The sequence below is a fragment of the Pyrus communis genome, chromosome 5 (genome assembly GCF_041283825.1).
Source record: "Pyrus communis isolate YQ-2024b chromosome 5, ASM4128382v1, whole genome shotgun sequence".
Lineage (NCBI taxonomy): Eukaryota > Viridiplantae > Streptophyta > Magnoliopsida > Rosales > Rosaceae > Pyrus > Pyrus communis.
In genome coordinates this window covers 6,692,212-6,717,674 of record NC_142569.1, presented here as the reverse complement: position 1 = coordinate 6,717,674, position 25,463 = coordinate 6,692,212, and the positions used below count along the sequence as shown (strand labels likewise).

Sequence of the window (25,463 nt, the reverse complement as noted above, 5' to 3'; positions counted from 1 at the left end):
CAACCAACGGTACATGACGAAAACTTTTCATGTTCCAATCGTAATCTTTTTTGTATGTAAACATCTTCTTAACGTTTTCAACGTAAATAATATTAATCTTCTATGTTACAATCTTCTATATCTTGATACAATTTATTTTGCAATTTCTAATCCCGCAATAACGCGCATGCACTGTTTTCTAATATATACTGGATGTCGACACACGTTATGGCAAACTCTACACTTATGATTGCCATGTTAGGTCATCCTCAAACAGACAATGACCGAAGCTCGCCTAATTAGGCTAATTTCCTGCATGTCGTTTTGAATTCTTAAATACGAATTGACCCTATATGCCTAGTGGCCAACTTCCGCATATTATTGTTGAGTATATTCAAAAACCTCCCACTATAAATGTTTTTCTAATTTGTAAATGGGAAACGAAATTGAAAGGGAATAAAATTGACAAGGAATGAATTTAAACTTTCGTGATGATGAGGAATGAAAAGGCTTTATGAAGAATTTGATTACCATGTTTACTTTTTTGTTTTGAAAAAAAGGACTACATGGTGGCAAAGCTACGAAAATGCATCTTTTTAAAAGTCGAAAAACTCATAGAGGCATTTCAATCTCTCTGACTACCATCTTGTGTTGTTCTAATACATGTTCAATTATGTAAATGCCTTTGCAGTTTGGTCAATTTTATTGAAATTTCAAACAATATTTTTGTCAAGGTGTGCACATCGAAAACACATGGCCACAAATTCCACCAATTATTGGGTGGATTAGAAGGACCAAATTAGAAACCAAGATATTCGATATAAAATAGGAGTGGTAACAATTAAAGATAAGATGAGAGAAAATCGGTTAAAATGAATGGATATGTGAACAAAAGTCCTACAAATGCTATTGTTAGAAAAAGACGGAGGGTCAAGGTAAAAAAAAAAGTAAAGGGAAACCTCATAATACTTGGAAATAGATTTTAAGAAAAGAATGGAGTACCCAGGGATGATGGAAAACTTGACGCAAATCAAAGCACAATAGCGTTCTGGGAGACATATAGCCAATCCCGTTTAGTGGGACAAAGCTTTGTTGCTGTTGTATTTGGTGGATTGGAAGGAATTATTGAGTTTTTGCAACTATATGAGAAATTTTTAATTGTGATGGAAACACAAGCGGTACACCACGTGTTTTAATGGAAGTTGCGGGAAATTTTATTTTTTAAGTTATTAACTTTTTAGCACACATATCCCACTATTTGTATAGTGACAAGTGATATACTATCTCGTGTACTGATCACATTGAAAAATCTCTCACAACTATATATGAACCAGTAGTTGTGGCGTTACATATTTCAATGCTTGGCCTTGGGCATTAAATTTTGCCATTAATATCCCAACGCCATTGCCAACTATATATGAACTACCACGATTCGCTACGATAGTCTACTTTTTCAATGAATGAGATAGGCCTTGGGCATTAAAAGCAACTGTATTTTCTGTCAGCACTTATTTTTACCTTTCATACATCTTGATTAATTTTTTATAATTGGAAATAGACTTTAAGAAAAGATATGGAGTACCCGAAGATGACGGCAGACTTAACGCAAATCAAAGCACAGTAACGTTCCGGGAGACATACAGCCGATCCCGCTTAGCGGGACAAAGCATTGTTGCTGTTGTATTTGGTGGATTGGAAGGAATTATTGAGTTTTTGCAACTGTATGAGAAATTTTTAATTGTGACGGGAACATAAGTAGTACACCACGTGTTTTAATGGAAGTTGTGGGAAATTTTATTTCTTAAGTTATTAACTTTTTAGCACACATATCCTAATATTTGTATAGTGACGAGTGGTATACCATCTTGTGTACTGGTCACATTGAATATTCTCTCGGAACCAAATATGAACCAGCAGTTGTGGCGTTACATATTTCAATGCTTGGCCTTGGGCATTAAATTTTGCCATTAATATCCCAACGCCATTGCCAACTATATGAACTACCACGCTTCGCTACGATAATCTACTTTCCAACGAATGAGATAGGCCTTCAGCATTAAAAGCGACTGTATTTTCTATCAGCACTTATTTTTACTTTTCACACCTCTTTATTAATTTTTTATAATAAATCTTCTTCAACTCATTTGATTTGACTACTTAAAATTAAAAAGGATTTGTGACGAGCAAAAATAGGTGTGTGAAGAAATCTTGTTAACGAGGAAGTGAGAAGATGGGATAGGATTCGATAGTCACCAGTACTGATTCCCGGCAAAAATCCATGGAAGACCAATATCTCTCGCGTGTGGACGTCGTCTCACGCGAAGCAAGTATGAAAAACAAGACGTTGTTGCCACACGTTTTGGGATACACGATTTTATATCAACTTAATGGACGTGGATGACTTTTTCTTTTGTTGACCCGAGGTTGACTTTGGGTTTAGATATTTCAATATGTATCAGTACCCACCATTCATATATGTAGTGAAACTTCAATCTTAACCGTCAACGTTCTTCACTTGTACTCTCTGTCACCTTTTTTTTTTGACAAAATATTTTATAATATTGATAAAGAAATTATATAAAAAACATGAAGTGTTCAAGAGTTGATGAAAAATTTTATTTTGAAAGATTCTCTTTGATATTTCTTTTTTTTTTCTTTTGTTTTTTTCAAAAAAGGTAGCTCCGCATGATTTTCCACCGTCCAATTACGTGTCGGTAGGGTTACAATAGTCCAATTCCTTCCAATATTGACCAGATGATGCCCAATTTGAATTCTTTGTATCTTTCTGAGAATCATTTGAATGGCAATATTCCTCGCTCTATCTGTAACATGCAGCAATTGCAAGAATTGTCTCTTTTTGAGAATCATTTGAATGACACTATTCCTCCCTTTGTTTACAACATGAAGCAGTTGCAAATCTTGTCTCTAAGGAGCAATCAATTTCACGGAGAATTTCGTCATGCATGGAGTGTGGGGAGCAATATGAGGTATCTAGATGTTAGTCAAAACAATCTCTCGGGTAATATTCCCACATCATTGGGGGTATTAATTTCACTGGAAGTATTAAAGCTCAACAACAACAATTTTGACGGTGAAATTCCAAATTCCTTGCAAAATTGTTCTCAGTTGACGAGTATTGATCTTGGAGACAACAAGTTATTTGGCAAAATATCACAGTGGATAGGAGGATTAAATGTATCCATGTTGAATATGATACGATTACGGTCCAACAAATTTAGTGGACATATATCCCAGCAACTGTGCAATCTTCAACAACTTCATATCCTCGACCTTAGTCACAACAACATTTCAGGTACTATTCCCAAGTGTTTGGGTAATTTGGCTTCACTGGTCAATGATTCATATACATCGTTTGATACTTCTTATGACTCTGATGAGCAAACCACACTGACACTAAAAGGAAGGGAACTTGTGTACAATAATACTATATATCTTGTAAAGAGTATTGATCTTTCATCAAATACTTTACAAGGTGAAATCCCTGAAGAAATAAGTAGCCTCATTCTATTGGGTACCTTGAACTTGTCTAGGAATCAATTGACTGGAAAGATCCCTTCCGAGATCGGAAACTTGCATTGGCTCGAAACATTTGATCTCTCACACAACCACCTTTCAGGACAGATTCCTCAAAGCTTGTCATCTTTAACCTCATTATCCCAGTTGAACTTGTCTTACAACAACTTGTCTGGAAGAATTCCTTCAGGAAACCAACTTCAAACGCTCATTGATCCGTCCATTTATATGAAAATCCATCGCTATGCGGCGTTCCTCTCTCAACTAAGTGCCCTGGAGATGACACTTTCCCATCTAAGGATACAAAAGACATGAATGAAGGTGGAAATGATGAGTTGTGGTTCTATATCAGCATGGTACTTGGCTTTATTGTAGGCTTTTGGGGGGTTTGCGGCACATTGATCTTAAAGACATCATGGAGGTATGCATATTTTCAGTTCTTCGACAACATCAAAGACAAGGTAGCACTAGCAATTGCATTGAAAGTGGCCCGTTTTCAAAGAATGTTTTCTTATGTTTGATAGTACTATGTATACTTGTGGTTTCCTTTGTATTTGGTTTATGGGACTTGCAACTTATGTATTGAATAAAAAAAAAAAATTCTACCTTTCAATAAATGTTCCCACAAACAATTATGTATTAACTTGGAATTAATTAAAATTTCTAGTTTGTACTTATCAATCGCATAAACCAAAAAAATTAGGGAAGGGGTAGTAACGTACAATCGCGTTTATTTCATGAAACGAAAATAAAGACCGCCGATTTAACGAGACGACTCAGACCTCTGCAACAGTCGACTGTTCTCATTCCGCTCCATCTCCGAAGATCAGAATCCGAGAAGAGCAAGAGATATCTCCAAAATGACGTCGTTTAAGGTACGCTTCCTCCTACAAATCTATCGACAAACTATCGTTCCCATGTAATTCTTGAGAAATCGAATTTATTCGAAAAATCAATTCAATTAGGGCTGCGTTTTGAAATTTGAATTACTGTTCGTACAATTATGGGTTTCTTTTGTGGAAGTTGCTTTCTCGTGAATTTTGTCTTGAACTGATTGAAATTCTCTTGGTTTTTTCTAGAAATTGGATCATCGGCAGAGCACTACGACATTTGTAGAGAGAAGCAAAATGTTGGCTGCTAAGGTCGGAAAAATCCAAAAAGGTTTTCGATTCCCGGATAACTTTCTTTGATTTCTTTCTCTGGTTTTTCCTTTGGATGAAATCAGTTCTGACATCTGCGAAACCCTGCTTGGTTTTTCGTAATTCGGCATAGGACAGAATCGGGTGGGAGAAGAAAACTCAACATGCTCACGTGCTTGGTTCTTCTGCTGGTTTTAAGTTCTTGTGGTGGTGATTTGTTTACTTCTGACATTGTTTTTTGATATTTTAAACAGTTGGTGTCTCAAGTTTTAAGGTTTATACAGAAAGTGACGCTGCCAAAGCTGATGCCGGGGTCGGGTAATTGTAGTTTTAAATTTGTGCAATTTCATATCGATTATCGAATGTTATGGTTTTAATCAATGTCTAAGTTGTTTTAGAACTAAAATCAACTAAGCCTTCCTTCCAGAATTTAAATCTTGGGATTTTTATTGGTATGCAAACTGTGCTAACAATTCAAATAGAATGGGAGCATTGTACAATGATGTAGCTAAGTAGAGGCCAAAAAGTATTAGATATTAGCTGTATCTGCCCACTTCCTGCAAGTTCTTGGCAATTGCCTAGATTGTTCGGGGGAATTATATCTGTGTGCTGCGTTTAATTTCGGTAGTGATGCAACAGTTAACAAAGTATCGGCTGTGGAGAATGCAGCTTCTTTAAAGGTAACTAACGACCTCCTTATTCCGCTGCTTGTTTTGAGGTGGATTAGGATGGAGTGTTATTTCTTGTGATAAGGAGTTTTTGTTTTAATTAGATATTTACTGCTATCCATAAATTGTTTTGTTATGAAGGCTGGTTTGAAAAGTATGGAGAAGCAAAAAGGCATACTTGGTAGTTCTTGCAGGTAAGGTTCAACCAGACTGTACTTGTTATGCAAAGTTGAGTTACACATTTTGAATCTGTTCCGTTTTCAAATTTTTGTTGTCCTTTTCTTAGCAAATGCAAATGTTGGAAGAAGAGCATTGGCCGATGTCTGCAATGGCAAAAGCAACTCTTCTAGGATTGTTGGGGGTGATGCCTCTAAAAGAAAGTTGGTACCTTTTCATTTGCTCATATAGTTCCTTCATTTTTGGATTTTGAGCTAAGAAGTTCTAAATTTGGGCCATCTTCAATGCAGTAGCGGTTAAGGTGAGAGGATTAAATCTTTGCAGCGTTATCCATTTTGATATTATGATACCTATACGTGCTTGTGAGTTCAATATTCTTTTGATATTTTGATATAACTGTAGATGTTAGCAAAGGTGTGACTAGGTTCGAGATCCTTTGCTTTTGCTTATGTTTTAATGTAGTATTGTATTCTTTTGTATTTTTGTAGGGTTTCAGTGGGTACAGGCGTTAAGACTGTGAATTTATCATCAAGGATATCCCTTGCTGGTAAGAATGTTAAATCGTAGCATGCATTTTCCTTGTAACTCTCTTATTTACATGATTGCGTAGTATGTTGTTCTACTGACTTCAGTAGATTTCTCTTTGTAATCTGAAAATAAACAAAAGAGCCCTCATATGAGTGGTTCAAAGATCTCATAGTTACTTACAGCCTTTAAGCAGGGTACTTCAAGTTAGTTTTCATACAGTTCTTCCCCCAAACTGGACAAAAGTTGCAAAACTTAAAAAGTTTTCTTCCTGTCCATGTTTTTCTTTTTGAAGGTCAACTAAGTTTTTGTTTTCCACTGTTCCGTTTTATGTTTGACAACACAAAGACAGGGTTTTGTTTTTATTGACAAGCTTAGCGAGTATCAATGCCAATCATTTCATATATTGTTGTTCTTCCAATTGTAAGAATTGATTTTTGTGTTACTTCAATCAGGGAAAAGGGCGGGAAAGCTTTAATACTTCAGAAATGCTGGTATGGTTTCCCGGATTCAATTGTACCATTTGAAATTTTTTTTATTATGGATAAACTGTAGCTATTAAAGAGTTGAAGGCACCTTCAGAGAATCAAAGGACCAAGGCTATGGGTCTAAACCGTGAATCTATTGTTACTGATGGCAGGTCTGAGCCACCTTTGTTTTCCGTCTTTATAAGAAATTAGAAATTGTGCCGCAATTTGTTTGTTGTGCTTTTGAAATATTCTAATCCGGCTCATATGCTTATGAAACTAAACATATAAAGACCCTTGATTAAACTTATAACTTTTTTTTCAGGAGGACTTCAAATACTTCACTTAAGCTGATAACGTGTCTGACCTGCAGACATGTTTGTTTATTTACTGTGGATAAGATCTGTATCTGTTATTGATATATTTTCTATTTCCTCTCTCCATTTTAAAGGAGATCATTGCTGGTGCTAAAGGTCAACCCAGAGGAAGCAAGTATTCCGAAGGTTGATTTCATGCATTATAATAATGTCCTTGGTTCAGTTTAACAGGAGTAGGATTTCAAGTTGGACATTTATATGTTTTGCTTTCCTGCTTGTAGGAAAATGCTGGTAGAAATTCTGAAGGAAAAAGGGGGTATTATGGTAAGATGCCGTGAATATTTAAGATTTGACAAGTGCGTGGCACATGATGTCTGACCAAATGGCATTTCGGAATACAATTAAGGCTACGGTTGGCAAGAAAGTAGTACCTAGAGTAAACAATACCACGAGGAGCCATCTGTTGAGGAATCGAGTGAGTGATATCTTTGTGATTATGTGAGTGACAGTGATCCATACTACTACTTTTCTATCCCGCTTAAATTTAGTTAAAAGGTTTTGCTGATACTGGTGCATATTCCTTTAAACCTCTTTTTGCTTCTGAATGAATGGAATGGAAGCATCTTTCTTGCATTTTATGGATAGGATTGTTTGTTCTCACTTCAGGCATGACTAATATGTCAATTTCAGAACTCAAAGCAAATAACAGCAGATGCAAAAGTAAAACTATAAGGGAGTACAACAAAGAACTTGTATTCTGCAGTTCACCCCAAATTTTATGAATCTTGTGGCTCCTCCCAGTTATTTTTAGATCTTTCTAATATGTTCCTGGAAAAGGAAAATTTATCATTTTTCTTGCCCCCTGGTAACTACGAATTGATATTATAATGCTACATGGGAATACAATTTTTGGTCGTGAAAGTTACAGCATATAGATTTCGAATGGCTGCATTGGAGAGTTTGGTTTTAGGTTTAGTCACATTGTTTTTTACTCTTGATGGGCTTCTGTATTCATTTTATTTGTCTTTACTACTATAGTTTGAATTACTACATTCATTAACTTTCTAATTCATTGGATGTCTCTTATGTTGAATGATCATTTAAGCTTTTATGTCTTATTGAAACACGGTTGAGATTTCTATCTGTTAATAGTTTGGATGTGATTTGAGATTGCACGGGTTAGCGTAATTCAAATGTCCGTGTATTGCCAAGAAATTCGGTCAGGGTAAGTCTAATCAGAAATAGAATTCATGTCCCTCCCTCTCCTCAAATGAGAAAAAAGAATTAATGTGTCGTTTTGTTTAACCAGTTCTGAAATGTAGTTGCTCAAGTTTGTCTACTTCAGACAGTAAAACAATTTCACTTGTGTCGCCATATTTTACTTTCAGTACTTCAACAATCTGTCAATTTTTTTGAAGTCATTTGGTCCTGAAATCTGTTGACTTGTGTTATTGCTTAACATGGCAACCATTTTGGCATCAACTTGAAGCTTGATGGCAGTGCATTCAATTTAGTACTTCGCCTGAGTGATTGCTTTACATTACTATGAGATTACGGCATCATCCTGACTTTATTTTTTGGCATGTTAGATCTATATGAAGTAGATGTACGTTCTATTTATCTTCCCTTTAATTTTATTACAAAAACTTTGTCCACACTGAAGGCTCGTGAGTCGCAAAGGACTTTGAAATCCAAGGGTGCATCACGTCCAAACAAATTAATTTCTGCTACTGCAACTTCATCCAAAACTGAAAAAGTGGCTACTTCTCTTCCTGAGAACGTTAAGCATGAAGCCACTCAGGGCGAGCTCCCATCTGAAGCCAACTGCAGCCAGAGTGCTTCAACTATCAAATCAAATAGGAGGAGATCTTACACATCTCTATTGATGACTGGATCAAGGGTTGGGGCTTACCGTGTTCTATTGATGCCTTTATTCCTTACTCGTGAACTACTTTCACACTTGGCCCTATTTGCGGTTACTAGAGGACCGTGTTGAAGCTTTGAAGGCGGAAGAGCTGCCAAGTATTGATGACGATTGCAATCAACTGGAAGTTTCCGATTATGTTGATGAGATCTATCAGTATTACTGGGTTTCTGAGGTAATGATTATGATGTCTCTATACCACTGTTTTCATCTTAGTGTGGTAAGATAGTAGGTTTAGTGTAGTTCTGATTCTGACTTGTTGGCTTTGTTAAAATTGTCTTTAACTGCAGGCACAGAATCCACCTCCAGAAAATTTTATGTCGATTCAGGCAGGCATTACTCATCATATGCGAGGCATATTGGTCAACTGGTTAATTGAAGTACCGATTTAACCTTTTGATGAACTATGATGTTTTTGTATTCCTTTTTGTCTTGCTTTGTTCAATTTTACATTTCATGATGTTTAATAGCTGGCTATCCCCTTGATTTGTTCATCCGGAACAGGTACATTACAAATTCGAGTTAATGCAAGAAACTCTCTCATGGTGACATTGCTCGATCAACATCTTTCCCAAGTTACAATTAAGAAGGATGACATGCAGTTAGTTGGTATCACTGCACTCTTGTTGGCATCAAAATATGAGGACTTTTGGCATCCAAGGGTAAATATCAATATCTCAACTCATATGCATTTTTTTGTGATTTTCTTTCTAATTATCTACAACAAGAAAAATTACGGGTCAAAAATTTAATTAGCATCTTAGTTGAGACATACACCAGAGTAAAGGTGCTCGGAATGGTTTGTGCTTTTCTTAGACTCGGATTAATTCAGTATATCTGATTTGTTAGAATCTGAAAATGTCCTGGTGCATATCTTATGAGATGAATAATGCTGCATTCTATAGTTCCCTTTTCGCTTGTCCTAAAATAAACACCGTCTTTGCTTTTCAGGAGAAAGCCTTTCTGAAAAAGCTGAAGTTTCGTCTTAATGCACCTACTCCATATGTCTTCATGTTAAGATTTCTCAAGGCTGCTCAGTCAGAAACAAAGGCATTCAGTAGTTTCTAAAGCTAACTGACATAAATTTTGATTAATGATTAACACCATTACTAATAAAGAAAGAGATTGACATGCCAGAGTCTAGTGGATATTAGTTCTTGATATGGATTAGATAACAGCAAAGTTGCTAACAGGCTGTTACTTTGCGGACTGTTTTGCAGCTTGAACACTTGGTTCTACCTTATCGAGTTGTGCTTGGTTGAGTATGAAGCGTTAAGGTTCAAGCCCTCGTTGCTGTGTGCAGCAGCCCTATCTGTCGCAAGGTGCACCCAGCAGATTACTCCGGCTTGGACCCCGCTCGTTACGAAGTATCCCAAATCAGGTACAGCTTTATAGACAAGTAAATAACTTTGTTTCCTTATCTAGTGCTTGCTTCAGAATAAATTTTAATGATTGATGTTTGATCGTTGCATAGACTGTGCAGAGATGGTCTTAAGATTTCACAAAGCTGCAAGAGTGGGAAATTTGAAGGTCACATACGAAAAGTACTCTAGCCCTGATCTCAGTGGCGTTCGCAGCAATAAAACCATTGGAGATGCTTCCACTCCGATTCAGCTTAGAGGAGTGGAGATAAGAATGTTAACAATTCAAGAGATAAAGATTTCAGCATCATCTAGTAGACTTGTTTTCCCCTTCATTTGTTGAAGCCTGTGTAACATGATGAAGGGCATCCATCAAGCTTGTCGTAAAGAAGCCATATTTCGTAGCGCTTCTACTGATGGCGTCTGTTTACTCTAGTGTTTTCAGGATTACAAAATTCTTTTGTTCATTTGGTACTGCAGTTCACATCGGTATGTTGTGTTGCATGCATTTATGTTATGATCTCATTGAAGTGTAACATCATGTTGTTGCTAAGAAATTATGACGTGGGAACTGAACGCATTGTTGTTGTAACAGCTATTGCTGCGTGAATCTAGCTTCTGACTAAGGGTTTGCAGCTGTTGAACCGGGCTGACCCATTTGTTGGGGTAACAGTTTCTGATAGGGGAGAAAATGTTGTGTCTGCTGCAGGAGAGGTACATCTTGAAAGATGCATGGAAGATTTGAAGGGTAAGCCTGGAAGTGTCTCCTTCTTTAACTAAAGTACTTGAAGATAGTTCTGATTTACTTGGAGATATTCTTGGAGATAGGGCTTCAAAAGAAGCCTCGGCTTGTGGAAGCCATGTACTTCTGCGAATTGAACACGACAACTGCACATTTGGGTTCTATGTACGCTGTGCTTGGGCGAAGGCGGGCTAGAGTTTTAAAGGAGGAAATGCGGGAAGGCTCCCCATTGTTCACTGTGCATGCATATGTTCCTGTTTCTGAAAGCTTTGGTTTTGCGGATGAGCTTAGAAGATGGACTGCTGGTGCTGCAAGTGCTCTTCTTGTGCTTAGTCAATGGGCAGCACTTCCAGAGGATCCTTTCTTTGTACCGAAGACAGAAGAAGAACTTGAGGAGCTTGGTGACGGTTGTAGTGTGCTTCCCAATACTGCAAGGAAACTAATTAACGCTGTAAGACGGAAGAAGGGGCTTCCTGTAGAGGAAAAATTAGTACAGCACGCGACCAAGCAGAGGACCCTGGCTCGAAAAGTGTAGAGGTTGTTGATATACTTTAGCTTTAGTGTTAGGGCCAATCTAGTTGAGTGATTTACTTCTTCTGTGGAAGTATAGAGGTTGTTGATATAGTTGTAATTAACTTACTATAGCTTAATATCTTCTGCAAATTGGCAATGCTGCTATAGATTGAGACTAAGTTGGTTGCGAGAGTGGCTCGCAGTCGCAGTTTTCGCATGTTGCTGTGGCTGGATAACAATTTTGATGGCTTGACAGAAATTTTGAATTTTGAATGGAAAGATTTAGCTTGCTGTTGGATTGTTAATTTGAAAGAAAGGATTCGATGTTTTCTTTTAATTTGATATCGAATTGGTGTCAAAGAGGTTTTTCGTGCTTTCTTTTTGAACAAGAGGTTTTTCGGGCATTGCACGGTGGTGTTCCACGACCAAACGTGCTACATGCTGTGGTTGGGGCTTCGGAAGAAATTTTTTTAGCTTAAACCCGTTGTATGCAACGATTACGTCTGCCTCTCTTTTCCGTAGGGAGAAAAGGATAGGGCAGAAGCTACAAAAAGAGAAATTGGGCAGAAGCTACACAATAGGTCAAGTGTAGTTATCTTGGGATTCAAACATGCGACTTTCTTTACAAGTATGGAGGGGTATCATCGTAATACTAGAGGCATAATACTTTTTCTACTAATTGTAACTACTTGCTAGGTCATAAATGATTTTCGCACACATGCACACTTCATGTTGTTTTTGTTCCTTGATTTTTCTCTACTTTATTCGGCCCAAAATTCATTAATAAACAAAAGTGTGAATGGAGAAAAAAAATGTGGGAAATCTTCTTTCAGACTTATTTCCTAATTTGGTTTGTGGAAAAAAGAAAAAGAAAATGATAAAGACACGTTTTTTAACAACTCACACATTCGTTGGTTCTGTTTGATTTATTCAATCCAATGGTTAAAAATAAAGAGGAGTGAGTCGCAAACTTGAATGAAGGTACACGACTTATTTTGGATGGAAAACTTAACGGAGTTAGGACGAGATTACAAATTAATGATTTCGGAAAGTTGGTACGGCAAATTACTAAAATTTTAGTTTATATGACAAATTAAAAAATGTGTACAAGTTCGTACGACATTTCAAATTAAAAATCTCCCTTTACAAATATACTTGCACTGGGTTATTGAAACAAACATCGGATCAATTGTGTCTCTCTACCACTCGTTGCTGCAAACCAGAGTTCCAAACAAATGCTTCTGTTCTTGTTTTAAGTATTTTTCGGGTTGTTTGCTTGTTTTGTTCTTGTTTGGATTTTGTTGTCGGCAAGGGATATTCTTTTTTGGATTTTGTTGTCGTCAATTGTGATAAATTTTCTGCTCCCTAACAGACGCTAGAGGAGACTTAACTATTCATAGTCTCGGCTGCACATGGATTTTCCACCAAAGACTAATTGGTGTGCCAAGACTTCTTAGGCTAGCCATCTCCATCATGCATTCGATATCATTTGGTCCTACACGGCTTCGTTAGAATTCGGAAAATGCAATAGAAAAATCTCTGTATGTCCCAATAGTGGAAAACAGATAAGAAAGCAACTAGTGTGACAATGACGATTTTCGAGTGTGTTAATAACATTTCCGTTGTGTAGAAAATTTGTAAATAAAGACACAACAGTCGTATCCAAGTAGAGACTACCCGCAAGTGCGGTGTAGGTGACGGACTTGGAAACTTGTTCAACCCAATGCATCTATATCCATTTTCATTCGAACAAAATATAAAACATATCTAAATCCATTTTCGTAAGTTTATACCACAAGAAATGAACAGTTCCCAGCTGAAGACCCTTAATTCAAAGTCTCTGCTGCATATGGATTTCTATTACCCATCAGAACCGGGTCCCAGATGTGTTGACAATGGACTTGCCAACTCGTAAAATGGACTTGCCAGCTGAAGACCTTTAATTCAAAGTCTCTGTTTGCTTGTTTTGTTCTTGTCTGAATTTTGTTGTCTACAATGGATGATCTTGTCTGGATTTTTTTGTCGTCAATTATGATATATTTTCTGCTCTCTAACAGACGCTGGAGGAGACCAACTGTTCAAAGTTTTGGCTGCATATGCAACAGTTGCGTCTGCATCTCTTTTCTGTGGGAGGAAAGGAGAGGGAAGGGGTGACGGGGAGTGATGATCGGTGGAGAAAATAAAGTTGTTGATTGAAGATGGAGGACCAACGAGTTTGGATCAAATGCAATAACATTTTTATTTAGGCTTATTTTTAGCTACATCTCTTGAAACTCAATTTTGATCTCACAAGTCAAAGTATAACGAATTTTGAGTTTCAGGAAGTAAAGTTACTCGATTTCACATAGTAGATCAAGTATAATTATTTGGAGATTTAAACATGGGACTTTCTTTAAAATGTGAAGGGACATCATCGTAATACTAAAGGCATAATATTTTTTTGCTTATTGTAACTACTTGCTAGGTCATAAATGATTTTGCACAAACGCACCCTCCAGCTTATTGTAACTACTTGCTAGGTCATATATGATAGTCCAATATTAGTTATATGACAAATTGAACGGAGTTAGAATGAGAAGACAAATTGAATGGAGGCACATGATGGAAAACTTAACAGAATTTGCACGGGATTACAAATTTACGATTTTGGAAAGTTGGTATGAAAAATTGCTTAAAATTTTAGTTTGTATAACAAATTGAAAAATGTGTAAGAATTCATATGACATTTCAAAAAATTTCTATATACAAATATTCTTGCACTGCGTTATTGAAACAAACATCGGAATTATGTCTCTCTACCTCTCGTCGCTATAAACCAGAGTCTTTGTTGTTGTCTGGATTTTGTTGTCGTCAATTATGATATTTTTCTACTCTCTAACAAATGCTGGAGAAGACTCACTATTCAAAGTCTCCGCGGCATATAGATTTTCCACCAAAGACTAATTGCTGTGCTTAGACTTCTGCGGCTAGCAATCTCCATCATGCATGCGTTTTCATTTGGTCCTACACAGCTTCATAAGAATTCGGAAACTTCCATAGAAAGATCTCTGTATTTCCCTTTAGTGAAAAACAAGTAAGAAAGCGACTAGCGTGACAATGACGATTTTTGGAGTGTTAATAACATTTCCATTACGTAGAAAATATGTAAATAACGACACGACAATCATATCCAAGTCAAGAGTACCAGCAAGTGTGGAGTAGGCGATGGACTTGTAAACTTGTTCAACCCGACACATCTATATCCATTTTCGTTCGAAAAAAATATAAAACATATCTAAATCCGTTTTCGTAATTTAATACCACAATAAAAGAAGAGTAAATAAGATGATAGGTTGTGAATTTCTACAACCCATAATGGACGCCGAAGACCTATAATTCAAAGTCTTTGCTGCAACCCATAATTTCTACAACCCTTTTTCATTCGAACAAAATATAAAACATATCTAAGTCTTGGTGTGCCAAGACTTCCGCGGCTTGCAAACTCCATCATGCATTCGTTAAACAAGTTCACATGATTGTGTCCATGACCTGCTATCTGTGAGCTGGCCAGGGCTTTGCACGGTGGTGTTCCACGACCAAGCATGTTACATGCTGTGGTTGGGACTAGGGAAGAGAAAATTTTGGCCGAAACCTGCTGTATGCAACAGTTGCGTCTGCATCTCTTCTCCGTGGGAGGAAAGGAGAGGGAAGGGGTGACGGGGGAGTGATGATCGGTGGAGAAAATAAAGTTGTTGATTGAAGATGGAAGACCAACGAGTTTGGATCAAATGCAATAACATTTTTATTTAGGCTTATTTTTAGCTACATCCCTTGAAACTCGATTTTGATCTCACAAGTCAAAGTATAACGAATTTTGAGTTTCAGGGAGTAAAGTTACTCGATTTCACATAAAAAATTAATAATTTATTAATAATTAGTTAATTTTTTATTCAAGTTGGCAGAAAAGTGGGTCTCGTTTCTCCCACGTTATCATTTAACAGCCAGATTGACAGAAAATTTAATAGATGTCTGATATTACAATAAATTCATAAAGTAAAAAATGACATTGCAATATTTAAAATATGAAATATGAGATTGTGATTTGACATGTAATTTTTTATAATTTATCCTATATTATATATGTATACATTGTCAATATATGACTAAAATCTAATGGTCTGCTTCTTACATGCAATGCATGATTCAGCCAGCCGAAATACAAGTGTTGGTAGTTTAAATTCACGCCGTCGAGGAGAGCAAGTTCTGCACATGTACAATATGAAGATAAAGTTGATGATGAGGATACTATTACTCTGCTTCCTCAGCTGCTTCTGGTTTCAGCTGTCCTCTGCTCAAAATGCTACCACTGATCCATCTGAAGGTTCTCTCTCTCTCTCTCAACAAAATGACATTTTAAATGTTTTTTGACTATATGAAATAAAGTTTCGAGGAACTTATTTGTAAAGCCCTTTTTCTTCCCATATACAAAACATCCAAAAATTAAGGGTAATTTTCCTTTGTAATAATCAATTTGATCTTTCGTTTGGTTCAAGATAGTCTGGTAAGTGGTAACACAAGTCAAATTATGGTGTGATATAATCTAATACACACAAGGACTGAATTAACTGAGAGTGCAGTGAGGGCGTTGAACTCAATATTTGAACAATGGGACACACAAGCAGTGCCGGGGCAGTGGAATATCAGTGGAGAACCCTGCAGTGGATCTGCCATCAACGGCACCGACATTTTTAGCCCCTCTATCAACCCAGCCATCGTTTGCAACTGTTCTTACGACAATAATGCTACATGCCACATCACCAATCTGTATGTTAAACTACTCTCTCTTGATGAACAAGATTTCCATGCCACTGCTGATTTTTCACTTGCTACCTATATATGTTAACGTCATAATTTGACTGTGTCACTCCATTTTATGTAGTTCTAAAAATGTTCAATCTTTTTGCTTTCCAGGAAAGTGTATGCTCTTAACAAACGAGGGGTGTTTCCAGAAGAATTTGTGGCTCTGAGATATCTAACATATTTGTATGAATTTTTTTCAACTCCCTTATCTGTTTTTGGTTCATCAAAATCATATATTGGATATTAAAAATTGTAGAATTATCAGAGAGACGGGCCAAAAGCTCGCTTCCAACAACACCGATACTGTCTCCAACTTGATAATCACCACCTGCACAATCCGTCAGGTGTGGGGTTTATCTCAAAGCACCTCATCATTAGTTGGAGTGGGATTTGGATATTTAAACTCTTTTTTTTTTTTCTCTAGCCGATGTGGGATTTCAACAAAAATATGGTGATGTTGTAAGATTAAGAGTTATCGATTACACTTCCTTTCAATTTTTGTAGGAGGATCGATCAGAATTATTTCACCGGTCCCCTACCGGCATTCATTGGCAATATGTCTGCATTGACTCACTTGTAAGTAGTGAGAGAACATTTCTTTAAGTAGTCATACTTGTGATGAGACCCGTAGCAATTTGTATACTTCATTTTGAATATCATAATCTACAGTTATGTTCTTTACACCTTTTCGTTACTATTTATGCCATAATCTACAAAAAAATCATTATGCTTTTATTGAATAATGCAGTACTAGTTTCCTGTTATGTAATGTAATTCATTGGCAATAATGCAGTACTTATCTCCATTCAGGTATATTGACACCAATTCATTCTCTGGGCCCATCCCAAAGGAGCTTGGAAACCTTAAGGAGCTAACTGTGTTGTAAGCCATGAAAAATTAGAGAGCGTACAATAAAAATTTGTGTCGTAAACATTAGATACAGAACCTGTTGTTATAAGCTAGAAATCTGGTTATGAATGAACAATCGAAGAACAAAAAATAAGAAGGATAACAATGGAAGAATATTCTGAAGGTTTCTCTCTAGCAGAGCATATTCTCTTCATCTCTCTACAATTCACAGACACTCTGTGCTTTACATAACCCTTGGAATCCAAGGTGGATTCTCTCTCTTCACAAAACAATCTCAGCCTTACATCTAGCTAGTTGCTAGGATCATTACACCTGGCATTATTTGCCTTACTACATTAGAGCTGCACACTTGGTATTTTAAACTCAAGTGAATACACAAATTTGATACACATCTTATTTCCAAATCAGCTATAGACTTACAATTCAACACAACCTTCTATCACTCTTCAATAATTGCTTTCAAGTAAGTGTTTGCCCGTTCAACATGACTTGCAGGAACATCGGATCAAATAATTTCTCCGGAACACTCCCTCCAGAACTTGGTAATTTAGTCAAGCTCAAGGAACTGTAAGTGCTTCATTAAATCATCAAATTTGAATGACATGTTAATGCCTTACGGATGACTGTAAGAGTTAACGATTACACTTCCTTTCAATTTTTGTAGGAGGATCAATCAGAATTATTTCACCGGTCCCCTACCGGCATTCATTGGCAATATGTCTGCATTGACTGGATTGTAAGTAGTGAGAGAACATTTCTTTAAGTACTCATACTTGTGATGAGACCCGTAGCAATTTGTATACTTCATTTTGAATATCATAATCTACAGTTATGTTCTTTACACCTTTTCGTTACTATTTATGCCGTAATCTACAAAAAAATCATTATGCTTTTATTGAATAATGAAGTACGAGTTTCCTGTTATGTAATGTAATTCATTGGAAATAATGCAGTACTTATGTCCATTCAGGTATATTCAATTCAATCCATTCTCTGGGCCCATCCCCAAGGAGCTTGGAAACCTTAAGGAGCTAACTGTGCTGTAAGCCATGAAAAATTAGAGAGCGTACAATAAAATTTTGTGTCGTAAACATTAGATACAGAACCTGTTGTTATAAGCTAAAAATCTGGTTATGAATGAACAATCGAAGAACAGCAAATAAGAAGGATAACAATGGAAGAATATTCTGAAGGTTTCTCTCTAGCAGAGCATATTCTCTTCATCTCTCTACAATTCACACACACTCTATGCTTTACATAACCGTTGGAATCCAAGGTGGATTCTCTCTCTTCACAAAACAATCTCAGCCTTACATCTAGCTAGTTGCTAGGATCATTACACCTGGCATTATTTGCCTTACTACATTAGAGCTGCACACTTGGTATTTTAAACTCAAGTGAATACATAAATTTGATTCACAGCTTATTTCCTAATCAGCTATAGACTTACAATTCAACACAACCTTCTATCACTCTTCAATAATTGCTTTCAAGTAAGTGTTTGCCCGTTCAACATGACTTGCAGGGACATCGGAGCAAATAATTTCTCCGGAACACTCCCTCCAGAACTTGGTAATTTAGTCAAGCTCGAGCAACTGTAAGTGCTTCGTTAATTCCTTACGGATGAGCAAAAATTGCACTTTATCGTATGAAATGGGTATTAATCAGTTGCCTTATGATTTTCACCAAGATGCAAGCCCTGTAAGAACGGCTCTTAAATCGTATTTTAGATTTGTTCGTTTATCCAGTACTTTGAGATTCCTTTTCTTGGATGAGCTTAGTATAAGTCAACTTTTTGAATTTTAGCTGGGCATCGGACAATCCTTTCTCAGGAAAGATACCTGATTTCATAGGGAATTGGACACAACTCACTTCTTTGTAAGTAGAGAAACCTTTGATCTTTTGCAGTTTATGAAAGCAGACCAGAGATGGATAATTTGTTCACAAGCTTCTTATATGTTTCTGTAGGAGATTTCGAGGGAACTCTTTCGAAGGCCCAATACCAACCAGCTTTTCTCAACTGATCTCATTGAAGTATCTGTAAGTAAATTGTAATTCTCTCTCTTTCTCCGAAGACGGGATTTCAGTTTATTTTGCATATAATGATGTAGGCGAATAGGTGATATATACAATGGGAGCTCTTCTCTGGATTTCATAAAAAATATGAAAAACTTGACTGAATTGTAAGTGAAGATTCTCATCGATCCAGATACTTTCATCAAATTTGATATCTTACTCCATCTACTTTTATCAAATTTTATGTTTTTGGAATACAGAAACCTACGAAACACATTAATCACTGGTACCATCCTATATGATATTGGAGAATATCAAAGTCTACAGACACTGTACGTACCAGCAAATATAAGCTTGAGTCCCAACGAGACCAATTAGTTTTCTTTCATCCTGATTGCTCTTCTCAACTTATCGTTGGTGTTGCAGGGATCTGAGTTTCAACAATTTGACAGGCCAACTCCCAAGTTCTTTGTTTAACTTGAGTTCTCTTAAATCCTTGTAATCCCCGTCTTTATTATTATTTTTTTCTTGCCTTATCATACATAAGTTATCAAATCTTCAGCATTCCCTACTTTGATTGAAGATCTGACCTTTTGTGCACATCTGACCTTTTGTTTGTTCATCTCTTTTTCTTTTCTGGGTGCCTTCTACTATAATCGAAATGGCCAGGTTTCTTGGAAACAATAGTCTCTCCGGATCTCTTCCGAGCCAAAAGAGCGATGGACTTCAGACTATGTAAGTCCTCGTTTCTTAAAGTAGTCATATAGAATGCACGGTGCATGTATGTGTTTGTGTATAATCGTAAGCATTCTAATCCTATCTTACACAAGTTCTTAATAACTTTCATGCATTTTGTGTCTTTTGATTCTATTTTGTTATTTGCAGAGATTTGTCTTACAATTTTTTATCAGGTAGCTTTCCCGAGTGGGGGAACAAAACATCGCAACTGTACGTTTCCTTTTATCTTTCATGTTCATTTTATAGTTTAAATCACCAGAACATGTTCGGACAAAAAATTATCGTTGAGATTCGTTTTCTCAGTGCTACTTGCCTGCTTACTAAGTTTTGATCCTGTACATGGAATTTTCATTTGATAAAGATATAGTTCTTCATATGTTGATTGATTAATGATTTTATGCAGGAACTTAGTGGTCAACAACTTCACATTTGACAGTTCAAACATAACGTGGGTTGAAGTTTCTCTTACTCGTTTTTTAGACAAGCAATACAATCACTACTCTCCCACTACATGTTTCTATTTGGATAACTAATAATTTTTCTCTGTGTTTGCAGTCTTCCTGGATTGAATTGCCTCCAGAGAAATTTTCCATGCAATCGAAATACCCCACGATGTAATCTGCTCTTATGTCACCCATCATTTACTATTTTAACGCAGCGTCTTGTTAGAGGAAAAGGCATTGCTTCTTTAGTTATGTATACATATGGATATAGATAGCAAGCATGTTTCCATAAGTTCAGTAATACGCATAACTGGTTAGAAATATGTGACTGAAGAACATTAGTCTGAGTCTTCAATTTGAAGTTTCATCGCTAATCATGGGTAGATTCTGGTATTACAGCAAGCTTCTCAATCAACTGTGGTGGACAGCAAATGACGGGAAGTGACGGCATAGTGTATGAGAGTGAATACTCAAATCTTGGTCCAGCAACATTCAGTGTATCCAGTACAGAGAATTGGGCTGTCAGCAATGTCGGTTCGTTTTCTAACGAAGACCCCCCCGCATCGGTGCACAAGACCCTTGCACAAGTCACCGGAACAGATGTGACCCCGGCGCTTTACCAGACTTCAAGAATGTCCACAGGATCACTGAGATACCATGGCCTGGGCCTTGTGAATGGGCCCTACACTGTAACATTGCACTTTGCAGAGACGGTTTATGAAAGTTGGAATTCGCATACTTGGCAAAGTCTAGGACGGCGTGTATTTGATATCTATATTCAGGTAAGATTGCTTATAGAATAAAAATTCTTAACTTATTTGAAGTAAACACCTCATTGGACAGGTTTTCGATGTTTTAAGCTACATTAACTAAAGACAGTGATTTAAAGGAGACTAGAATTATCACCTACCTCTTCATTTGGTTGCTAGGGTACCTGCAGGATGAAGGACTTTGACATATCGAAGGAGGCAGGTGGTGTTAACCGAGCAGTTGTGAGAAAATTTAATGTTAACGTGTCAGAGAATTATCTTGAAATTCATCTGTTCTGGGCTGGTAAAGGGGCTTGTTGCCCACTAATAGCAGCTATCCATGCTACTTCAGGTATAGTATGTGTCAACTTATAAAGATTTCTTGTGAGTGGTTTAAATGTATTTTTCTGCTGTTAATTGACATTGAAGAATTCGTCTGTTTTATCACGTAGATTTTACAAAGAAGAATTTTACAAAGAAGAGCAAGACTGGGTTGACAGTTGGTATTGCAGTTCTTGTTGGAGTTGTGAGCTTGCTATTAATATTTGCGATTCTATATATGAGGAGGAAAAAATCAGAAAAAGAAGATGATGAAGGTAAACGAACATATCATTACTGGTACCCAATTCAAGTTTCTCTGCTCTGACATTAACACACAGAAGTAAGAATGCTTTCACGAAAGTAAAACTTACGTCATACTGTTTTGTGAATGTGCAGATATTCTAGGATTAGGCCCCCGGCCATATACTTTCAGTTATGCTGAATTGAGAGCTGCAACTGAAGATTTTAATCCTTCAAATAAGCTAGGAGAGGGAGGATATGGCCCCGTTTATAAGGTGAAATTCGTATTACATCAATATCATGTACTTGAAGTAATGACAAGAGAAAGGAGAGAGAGCAAGAGAAGAAAATAGCTTTTGTTTTCTTTCCTTTCACGTCACGAAATTGTCTTTCTGTGTACATTGTAGGGTACACTTTCTGATGGTAGAGTAGTGGCTGTGAAGCAACTTTCAGTATCATCTCACCAAGGGAAGAGGCAATTTGTATCTGAAATTGCTACCATATCTGCTGTGCAACATCGAAATTTAGTGAAATTGTATGGATGCTGCATTGAAGGCAGCCACCACATTTTGGTTTATGAGTATCTTGAAAACAAGAGCCTTGATCAGGCACTTTTTGGTACAAACCTATCTACCTTTAGGTTGCACAAAAACAACATTGTTTGCAATTTCAAGCACTCTAAAATTGTTAAGAAATGTTTCTGATTGGATGTGTTCACTAATATTTCAGGAACAAGTAACTTGCACCTTGACTGGCCTACTCGATTCAATATATTGTTAGGAACAGCAAGAGGACTTGCTTACCTTCATGAGGAGTCAAGGCCAAGGGTTGTACATCGAGATGTCAAAGCTAGTAATATTTTGCTCGATGCAGAACTCTCCCCAAAAATATCAGATTTTGGATTGGCAAAGCTTTATGATGACAAGAAAACCCACATCAGCACTCGGGTTGCAGGGACAATGTAAGCCATCCTTTATTGTTTTTCCATAGGTTACATATATTATAGCCACACACATTTATACTTGCATGAAATTATAAGACACATCATGTTAATAATGCCACTAATGATCTCAAGAAACATCGTGCAACCATTTGATTATCTTGCATTGTAGAGGCTATTTGGCACCAGAGTATGCATTGTTTGGACATTTGACAGAGAAGGCCGATGTGTTTGGTTTTGGAGTCGTTGTTTTGGAGATCCTCAGCGGAAGACCAAACTCTTACAATAACTTGGATCCAGAAAAGATTTATCTTCTTGAATGGGTAGGAATTGCTTTTGCTTAGCTTCATTTTGGCATTATTGTGAAGAACTTATTTATACGTTCCTTTGACCGTGGCATGATGTTTTTTTAGGTATGGACTCTACATGAAAACGACCAAACTCTGGGGCTGGTAGATCCAAGATTGACAGAGTTTGATGAAACCGAAGCAACTAGATTGATAAGAGTAGCTCTCATGTGCACACAGGGATCACCGATGGCACGGCCATCTATGTCACGCGTGGTTGCAATGCTCTTTGGAGACATTGACATAGGCACTGTCATATTGAAGCCAAGCTATTTGACAGATTATGATTTTAAAGATGTAACAACATCGTTAACAAGTAGATTTTTGGTGGAGGTTGATACCCCATCAACTTCATCCAAGGGTAGTAATGTTCGCCTCAACTATCAGTCGGGAGGCAGCAATGCAAGTGGTGTTTCTGTAAACGTCACTCAAATCACTGCTAGCTAACATTAGAGGAGAAGGAAGGTGATAAATATTGAGAACTGATTTTCACATGCTCCTTTTACCCCTTTGTGCACCCTTGTACTTGTTTTGGACCCTTTCCTTTTATATAATACACATTTTAATAATTAATTCTAATTGTACTTTAGCTTTGGCTTTTGGTAGTGGGCAGGGGACTGGCATGCCAGATTTGAATACACCTTAGCAGATCGATGTATATCCTACTTATTCATACACAATGTTTATAGATATGTTCATGAACCACCACCACTGGATGGAGATCCCACCACTAAAATTTAAGACTGTGTTCAGAGAATTCAGATAATTTAATAAGGCCTTTTTGGGTCAATAAATTGAGCCTTGATTTTGATTGGATGTGTTCACTAATATTTCAAAGACAAGTAACTTGCACCTTGGCTGGCCTACTTGATTCAATATATTGTTGGGAACAGCAAGAAGACTTGCTTACCTCCATGAGGAGTCAAGGCCAAGGATTGTACATCAAGATGTCAAAGCCATTAATATTTTGCTCGATGCAAAACTCCCCCCAAAAATATCAAATTTTGAATTGCCAAAGCTTTATGATGACAAGAAAACCCACATCAGCACCCAGGTTGCAAGGATAATGTAAGCCATCCTTCATTGTTTTTCCATAGGTTACATATATTATAGCCACACACACTTATACTTGCATGAAATTTTAATACACATCATGTTAACAATGCGACTAATGATCTCAAGAAACATTGTACAACCATTTGATTATCTTGCATTGCAAAGGCTATTTGGCACCCGAGTATGCAATGCGTGGACATTTGACAGATAAGGCTGGTGTGTTTAGTATTGGAGTCGTTCCTTTGTAGATCCCCAGCAGGAGACCAAACTCTAACAATAACTTAGATCCAGAAAAGATTTATCTTCTTGAATGGGTAGGAATTGCATTCCCCTAAGCTTTATTTTGGCATTGTTGTGCAAAACTTATTCACCCTTTCCTTGGACCATGGCATAATGTTTTTCAGACATGGACTCTGCATGAAAACGACCAAATTCTGGCGTTGGTGGATCCAAGATTGACAGAGTTTGACGAAATTGAAGCGACTAGACTGATAAGAGCAGCTTTCATGTGCACGCAGGCATCACCGATGACAAGGCCATCTATGTCACGCGTGGTGGCAATGCTCTCTGGAGATATTGACATAGGCACTGTCATGTTGAAGCCGAGCTATTTGACAGATTATGATTTTAAAGATGTAACAACATCGTTAACAGGTAGCTTTTTGGTGGATGATGGTACCCCATCAACTGCATCCAAGGGTAGTAATGCTCGCCTCAACTATCAGTCGGAAGGCAGCAATGCAAGTGGTGCTAACACTCCTTGGATTCACCCTGCGCCTTCTGTAAACATCACTCAATCATTACTCGTTGGCATTATTAGAGAAGGAAGGTGATAAATAATGGGAAATGATTTATGCATGCCTTTTATCCTTTTGTGCACCTCTGTACTTGTCCTTGGGTCTTTTCTGCCTCTAAGGTTTTGGCTATGATGATGTATATCTAAAATAACATACAATTTTATAGATATTTGAGTCAAACTTTCATGTCAATTTTGTGTTAGTATGTTGCAGTGTAAATCTCCTCTTTTAATCGAAGGGAAAAAAAAAATGGATGTTTCTTTTTCTATAGTTGGTGCTATTCACACTACCATTTTAATTTCTCACATTTTTTTGGTAATTTTTGTCTTTTGGTCTCTTTTAATTCATTCGATCCGACGGTCGAAAATTAAGAAGAATGGGTTGAGGTAAAATAGGTGTGAATAGCACCACCCTTTTCTATCTGATAGCCAAGTATGTATAATAAAACATAAGCAATCTTAGCAGATGCCTGTAAACAAAAGCCACGAGTTGGCTCTAGATGAGTTAATGCCAATTGTTGATTCATTAGTGTCACCCTAATGTAACTCTTTGGTAAGGTTTTTGCATAAGCCAACTCTTTTACATGAATGATTATTAATTGTTTGTCGATCAATGTCACCTGAAGAAAATCTTTGATTATTAATTGTTTCATGCTCACCAAAGCAAATCTCAGTTGAAATATAACCTCGAATCAATCAAAAATTCCAAAGCAAGATCAACCCGTTTAAGGCTGTGGTGCTCATCTAGTTGTCTTTGTGCCT

The 25,463-nt window shown here is 37.0% G+C and overlaps 3 protein-coding genes across 6 annotated transcripts in view; 2 read left to right on the top strand and 1 right to left on the bottom strand.

Annotated features, from left to right (window-relative positions):
* LOC137724522 (uncharacterized) overlaps nucleotides 1-25,463 on the bottom strand; it is a 96,061-nt gene that overhangs the window by 63,751 nt on the left and 6,847 nt on the right. The window lies entirely within an intron of this gene.
* On the top strand, nucleotides 10,708-11,637 carry LOC148696640 (uncharacterized). Its single transcript, XM_088693982.1, has 2 exons — nucleotides 10,708-10,839; nucleotides 10,920-11,637. The coding sequence occupies exons 1-2, from the start codon at nucleotides 10,824-10,826 to the stop codon at nucleotides 11,366-11,368; spliced, it is 465 nt and encodes a 154-aa protein (XP_088550108.1). The 5' UTR covers nucleotides 10,708-10,823; the 3' UTR covers nucleotides 11,369-11,637.
* On the top strand, nucleotides 14,857-24,968 carry LOC137724514 (putative LRR receptor-like serine/threonine-protein kinase At1g56140). Of its 2 annotated transcripts, none has more exons than XM_088693961.1 (26): nucleotides 14,857-15,706; nucleotides 15,963-16,149; nucleotides 16,297-16,368; nucleotides 16,690-16,761; nucleotides 16,996-17,067; nucleotides 17,551-17,622; nucleotides 17,720-17,791; nucleotides 18,026-18,097; nucleotides 18,581-18,652; nucleotides 18,862-18,933; nucleotides 19,024-19,095; nucleotides 19,167-19,238; nucleotides 19,332-19,403; nucleotides 19,498-19,569; nucleotides 19,741-19,806; nucleotides 19,957-20,019; nucleotides 20,213-20,257; nucleotides 20,365-20,423; nucleotides 20,652-21,034; nucleotides 21,182-21,353; nucleotides 21,454-21,597; nucleotides 21,719-21,837; nucleotides 21,970-22,180; nucleotides 22,292-22,523; nucleotides 22,675-22,825; nucleotides 24,310-24,968. In XM_088693961.1, exons 1-26 carry the CDS (start codon nucleotides 15,499-15,501, stop codon nucleotides 24,736-24,738), a joined length of 3,333 nt encoding a protein of 1,110 aa, XP_088550087.1. In that variant the 5' UTR covers nucleotides 14,857-15,498; the 3' UTR covers nucleotides 24,739-24,968. The 2 variants fall into 2 exon arrangements, with proteins under 2 accessions (XP_088550087.1, XP_088550086.1); XM_088693960.1 differs by lacking the exon at nucleotides 24,310-24,968 and adding an exon at nucleotides 22,916-23,557 and having other exon boundaries at nucleotides 14,868-15,706; nucleotides 21,454-21,630; nucleotides 21,725-21,837.